This window comes from Primulina huaijiensis, unplaced genomic scaffold (assembly GCF_012295235.1).
Source record: "Primulina huaijiensis isolate GDHJ02 unplaced genomic scaffold, ASM1229523v2 scaffold28303, whole genome shotgun sequence".
Taxonomy (NCBI): domain Eukaryota; kingdom Viridiplantae; phylum Streptophyta; class Magnoliopsida; order Lamiales; family Gesneriaceae; genus Primulina; species Primulina huaijiensis.
In genome coordinates, this window is record NW_027356767.1 from 28432 (window position 1) to 35551 (window position 7120).

General features: G+C 31.5%; 1 protein-coding gene across 1 annotated transcript; it reads right to left on the reverse strand.

The window, feature by feature from the left end:
• Positions 1–5033: 5033 nt before the first annotated feature.
• On the reverse strand, positions 5034–6636 carry LOC140967819 (putative F-box/FBD/LRR-repeat protein At4g13965). Its single transcript, XM_073428590.1, has 4 exons — positions 6301–6636; positions 5771–6214; positions 5548–5694; positions 5034–5443 (listed from the first exon to the last, which is right to left on the reverse strand). The coding sequence occupies exons 1-4, from the start codon at positions 6634–6636 to the stop codon at positions 5138–5140; spliced, it is 1233 nt and encodes a 410-aa protein (XP_073284691.1). The 3' UTR covers positions 5034–5137.
• Positions 6637–7120: the final 484 nt, after the last annotated feature.

Here is a 7120-nt window from a genome sequence, read left to right on the forward strand (position 1 = left end):
ATTTATTAATTAATATACGAGGTATTTAGTTCAACAACAACAATAATGAGTAGCTAGTACGTTACAGGTTTTATTGGAAACCCCCATTTCGTGTTGCAGGGCTACAATAATGTTGATGTGTATGTTGATGTGTACATACTACATACATGGGATGTTGACTGCATGGGATGTTGAAATGTGGTCCGCCATATTATTATTGTCTCCATCGATCAATTAAACATGCTTTTACTTGTGCATGCCCGTAGTCATGCAGAAGGATGGTTTGCTTCTATATATCAATGCTCTCACGGTGAGCTATATATACAAGTAGCCTTCCGAGTTTTCAGTTCTATCATCACCTACTTCATCTTTGCGAGGCATATATCTGATGGCCGTAAGTTCACTTTTCTTTTTTTCTCGTTGTTTAATAACTATACATTAATTAATTGTATTTATTATATTACAGGAGAATTCCAATTCAGCTGCTGGGGAAACCTCAGAACTGGTGGAACGAAGACTAAAGAGAGAAAGAGAGATCGAGAGGTTGGAAAAGGTCCTCGAACAGAAAGAAGCGGAACTGGAAAGGCACCTCGCAAATGCGGCAACAGCAAACAAATTAACTATAAACCATGTTGATGAAGTGAATGCCATACGCTTTTTGCTCGAAAGGAGGCCAGAATGGAGAGGTAAACTCGAAGTACAAACAGGCACCAAGAGAGAAGATGATAAGCTCAAGGAAAAGCTCATGGAGATTGTTGAAGCGGCGGGCAAGGGAGAAGACGTTGAAATAGTTTGAGATGGTCATTTCAGATTTGTTTTTTTTTTTTTTAATGCATGTTTTCATGGTAATTTTATGTTGAATGTTTTACGTTATAACTATTCCAATTCCCAGCTTAATTAATTTACATTCCGTAGGTTGAACAAAATACTTCGTATATTTATTAATTAATAATTAATATTAATATAAATATTATTTATTTTCCAAACGTATTACAATATATTATAAAATAATATGACGAAAGAATTAGGCACGCATGCAACAAAAATTATTTCAGCTCCGCATTAACTAAATTGTTTGTTGTGAATTATATGTTATAAAATATATGTAATTTTTTCATTTATAATTGTAATATGAGCTATTATTTTTACATATAATTCACAACAAATTAATTAATATTTTTGTCTTAAATGTATATTATTTATTTTAAATATGGGCTAGCTTGTGTTAAACGATGCCTGAAGCCTGAAATTAAATGCCCATGCTTGTTGACGAAGCGTACGTACAAATATTCTTTTTTCTGAAACGCAAAGCATTCACGGAAAATCATGCAACGATGAGTGGATAGGTATTACTAATAATGTACGGAGTTTATTTGGACATGTCCTGTTGAATTTCAATATTTTGATTTTCTATTTTTTTTTCTTATATTTAATTTAGGATTGTATATATATTTTTTACGTAATAACTTGTAACTTTAAATATTGACCAGTGAAGATGGAAAATTTTCGGGCATTTAACATAATTATGATGCATGGGAAGAAACAATAAATTTCGTTAATCGTGGACTATTTTGATGTCGTTCCTTTAACACGCTGAAGAGAAATTATTGTTAAATTGGCTAGCAATTTTTGTATATATGAGACCCATGATCCTACATAACTCAACTCAACTTTTGAATATCAGGATTATATATATTTTTTAACATTGATCTTGCACATCTTTTTGGTTATATTGGTGATGTTAATATACTTATTCTCCATTAATTATGAAGGTTTGGAGCCGAGTAAAATGAACATGGGTCGGAAAAAATCATCATATTTACGATGATTTCTAATTGTATTTTGAAAACAACTTTCCAGAGCAATATAAAATAGCAAATAAATTGTAAAGTCATGGACTGAATATTATAAGTTACTTAATGTATGATCTTTTAACTTATATTCAGTATATAATTTTTGTTCTAAAAATTTTCGCTAGTAAAATAATTAATCGTATTTTATTATTTGGGGGCCTATCAAATCTTAAAGGACCAAATTGTATCAACATCTCGTCTAAAAATTCAAAAAAGTAAAAAAAAAAATTCCTTAATATAAACTCAATTGCATTTAATATAAAACCCTGCATTTTTTTAAAATAAGACATAAAACCTCTTGCAAACGGGATAATGTCTTGAATTTTATCATTATCGATGCTAAAAATATATATGCTTGATTTTAAAAAAATAAATAAAGAAAGAGATGTGAAATTATATATTAGCTTTGTGTTTTTATTACTGCTATTTGCCCAATCTTAAAATTCAGAGATACTATACGAATTACTGGAGAGCGAACCGATATTGGGAAAAAGGTAAAGGTTTGGTTGAAAAATTGAGAGTTATTTATGGATAAAATTAAATTTTTTAAAATAATTATAAATGAAACAATAACTTCTACTTTCATTCTCTTTTTTACAAAAAATATAATTTCTACTTTCATGAAATGAATAAAAGGCATATATACCCGGTCAAGTCAACATCCAAAAATCATTTAAAAAAAGAAAACAAAACAAAAACAAAAAACAAACTGACATTGTATAATGTACGTTTGATTTAATTTACTCATACTTCTTCAATTTCAGAATAAAATTTGTAAAGCCATGAGTCTGTTGGCCTAGTGTCACCTACATTTTATTAAAATATTAGCTATCGAGTTCGACAGTTGTCGTAAAAATTCTCATCCTTAACTATATATATAAAAAATAAAATATGATATTCACTACTATTATCCATAAAGAGTGAGTGGTTCGATAATGGTTCATATCATCTTTAGACCGAAAAAAATGATTTTTTTTTTAATCCAATCTAAACTGCCGTGGCAAAACTAAGGAACATATATAAATCCCTTATTATGTTTCCTTAACCAAGAAAGTCATGAATAATAGTGAAAAAAAATTACCTATCAATGATCACTAAACTAAAGAAAGAAGTAGATAAATATTACAGTAATACAAGAATTTTCGGGTGTCTTACATTGATAAAATAGTTGTAACTTGAACCCTAGAAACCCTATTTGTCCGTTCATCAACGAAGACTACGACATCAAGCAATGTCATTGATTCTCTGTTGGGTATTTCGAGTACTTCGAATTTATCGATTAATCAACATGTATTATTGTCAGTTACTCCAATTGTTAATTCTATTAATTACTTGTGATTTTGAATTATAAAAATATTTATGTGTATAATTGTATTTAGAGAAAGGCTCAATCATGAGATAAATTATTCATAAGCTAAAATTTCATATATGTGCTTCCATCGACCCATTGTCATGTTTGCCTGGGATTTGGATTGCATCGAGAACAATAACATTTTTCAATGGTCTAAAAGACCGGCCTGTTATATCACCTTGTCTATCTGGCAAACTTTGCTCCTCATTTTCAGGCCCAAGAATCCCGGGGCCCAAAATTCAAGTTGTTTTTTGTCTAGTCAAGGTCCAAAATATTTTCAATTTGATCAACCCATTTACCAGAACATACAAAAAGCCTAAAAGGACATATGAACCATTTTTCAAATTCCTAAAAATAACTTAAATTTAATTTCTTGAATAGACAGAAAACAAAAAAACTCAGTCCATTGAGATAATCCATCCTTAGCTTCTAAGGATTATATGATCTTAATTCTTGAAAAAAATTAACTTTTTTTGTTTACACCAAAGACTTGTTCAATTTATTTATTACTTAATGTTTGCACATGATTTGTTTGTTAATGATATTTATGTTAAAAAAAATTTATCACATTTTTGGTAAATTTCTAGCAATTTTATGATTTATGCATATTGTCATATCAAATACAAGCTATTATTGCCCCAATGTATGTCTAAGTTGGTGGAGTAGGTAAGAGTATGGCCAAATGATCATGGGTTCGATTTCTTTGCCGGCAGTTTCTTGGACGAATATATCGCACAAGATTTACCTAGTATAGTTTATTTAGTTGGTCTGGTTTGCAGGCTACTACATTAAACTCGAGGTTTTTCGCATAGTACAAAAAATAGTAGCGGCTATAGATTCCTCCGTAAAAAATTTACAAACTACTGTTTCAAAAAATGTAGGATTAATTTGGACCAAATATTGTTCAGGAACAAAATTATTTCTGTGAAGCCCAAAGACTAGATTCTTAAAATCCATAAATATATATAGACATCAAGTCCCAAGATTAGGGTGACTAAAGCACCCATGTATATATTTAAAATAAAAAGATATTTTTAACATAAAAAATAATATTTTTTTTATGTGTGACCTAAATAAAATATTTGTCTCACAAAATTGATCAGTGATATCGTATCATATGAGTTTTTGTGTTCTTGCTTTGTTTTTGAAGGGAATATATATGGAAGACTTTTGATATTTCTCAAACTTAAATTTGATTATATGTTGTTTTGGAGAACTTCCAAACTCTTCAAAACATATTATAAGTGTTTTCGAGCTTATAATCTCTAAATTTTATTTGATACATTTTTTTAGGATCATCTTATAAGACAACTTATAATTTCAAAAAAAAAAAAATTGAGTCACCCAACTTTAGTTAATATCTAATTTTAAAACATACAAAGAAAAAAAATATCCCCATAAATTTATGAGGAGTGTTATTCTTACTTCAAAAATTCTCTCGCTCCACTTTTATTTTGTTGACACACACAATTTTCCTTACTTAATTTTTTTTTTCTATTTGACTAAAATGTCTTTTCATAATTACACAACCAACAATCCCATATATACATCACAAATCGAATTTATCCAGCCACTTAGTATCGTTTGTTTCTTTGATGTTTCTTGCTTTTCATTCTGTCCTGATACTAATAAAGATATTAATACACCCGATCAAACAGACCAAGTAGCTTTGATGCGCTATTCACAACAATCAGATGAGATATAATCAAAAGTTCTATGAGAACTCAAAGACGTAAAATAGTAATTTGGAAAACACTTGACCTCGTTGCTAGGGAATAATTCTTTTCCTGCTAATAAATAGTTACCTTATTTAAAATACCACATGTCCAATTTACATATGTTGCAAAGTCGAAAGTATTATTGGGAGTGGAATATCATGAATGAAATATGCCCACAATGCGGTACTTGATTATTTTACCGTTGCAAAAAATGAGTGACCTCACAAATAATATAGCTAAATAATTACTAGATTAACCGAAGGTGGCGTGATTTTTCGAAAATGCTCCCACGCAAGAGCTGCAGCACTTTGTCGGATATCGGGGGTTTCGTCACAAAGTTCGACGATGAGTTCTTTGAGCGCCACAGCTTCTTTCATGAGACACCATGAAAGGCTCGTCTCAGCCCGATACCCCATAAATCCTGAGAAAGTCACCTCTTTGAGATGTTCATTTGGTTTTACTTTATATAATCCCATTTCATCTAACTCAACCCATAACTCGTCAAATGTATCATGGAAAACATGATTTCTTTTCCACAGAAACTGCAACGAAAGACACAAATTAAGTTCTTACATGTCATACTATCTTTTATATATGTGTAAAGAATGATCTTTTATATATGTGTAAAGAATGAAACTAAACTTACTTTTATCTCAAGTTTCTGCAAGCAAGGACATTTCCAACGCGTAGGAAAGTGGTAAAATATAGTCCTTCTGCCACCATGCACACACTTTATTTCGAGCTTGAGATGCTTTAGATTTGTAAGTATGGGGGGTTGTTTTATGCAGATGTCCTGTATAAAACAAAAATAATTATTTTACCAATAAAAAAGTAAAAAGAGAAGTGATACTAATTTTAGTACTATGTACCTCCAAGTCAGTTGAGCGGATATCGATGTGCGTTAATTGATCAAGAACAGAAGGCAAAATTCCATGCAAGACGCGACCTTGTAAGTGAAACTGATCCGATGAGTTGAACTCAACAAGCTTTGGGACATTGTTGAGGTGCAGTGAATACTTAGGCTGCAACTTACGACAAGTCAAGGAAACAAGGTTGACCATGTCGAGAACCTCAATCAACACGACATTCCTAGACGAAGAAATCTCCAAGTGCTTCAACTTCGAATGTCCGACCAACGACGTCTTTTTTAACCTATAAGAATTCACGATGGACAAGTGTTCGAGAGCAGTACAATTTGAAACAAAAAGTTCGACGTCTCGATCGTCCACGTGAAGGGAGTGCAGAAACAATTGCCTAAGTGATTTGAGGCCAGCAAAAGACCCTAAGCCTCCACTTTTACTCTTAATCAAGTCCTACGGGGAAAATTGCAATAGCCAGACATAGCTTTGTTGTGATAAATCATTCGTATGCGGATGCTTTCTACTTCCCTGTCCAGCACCAACGGCAGCCAAGTCTTAACATTGTCTCCCTTCAGACAGGGTACATTCACCTCGAATTCTTTCAAAAACCGACAACTCTTGCTTGAAGCCAAGAAATCATAAATCTCCTTCATGTGTTTTGAGGATCCATTTTCCTGAACATATTTGTGTTTCGAGGCATGTCGAGTGCTGAAGGTGAGACGAGTGATGTAAGTATAGAGGCGGCGCCAACGGGTGGATATGATGCTGGTGGCTATAGCTTCTCGCCATGTAAATCGAGAGATTATGTGGACAAGAACATCGTCGGGCAACTGGCTAATCCTGTCCACCTCCCCGATCTCACTTCTGTTCTTCATTCTGGATGATCAAAGAAAACAAAGCTAATTAATTTTAAGCAAAACCAAACACTGAAATCTTCAAATCACAATCATGAGATATCGATCCCTTTTCGAATCGAATATATTTGGACTTTGTATACAAAGAAATATGAAGTAGTAGACTCCAGTGACTTTACAACCAGGAAAAAAAGCTTAACTAAGGGCATCTCCAATCTCCTGCGTCAAATTTGACGCAGGAGGCACCCTGCGTCAAAATTTGACGCAGGGTGTTGTATTTTTTAAAATTTTTTTTTATTTACTTTTTTATTATTTTTAAATTTTGATTAATTTAATAAATAATATATTTAATAATATATGAATTCTTTAATATATTTTAAATGATTTAAAAGCATTTAATTAATGTATTAAATAAAAAAATATTTTGTTAGTATTAATAATTGAAATTTATTTGATTAACATATTAATCTATAAATTGAAAGGTTAATGTAAATCATTACTGTAA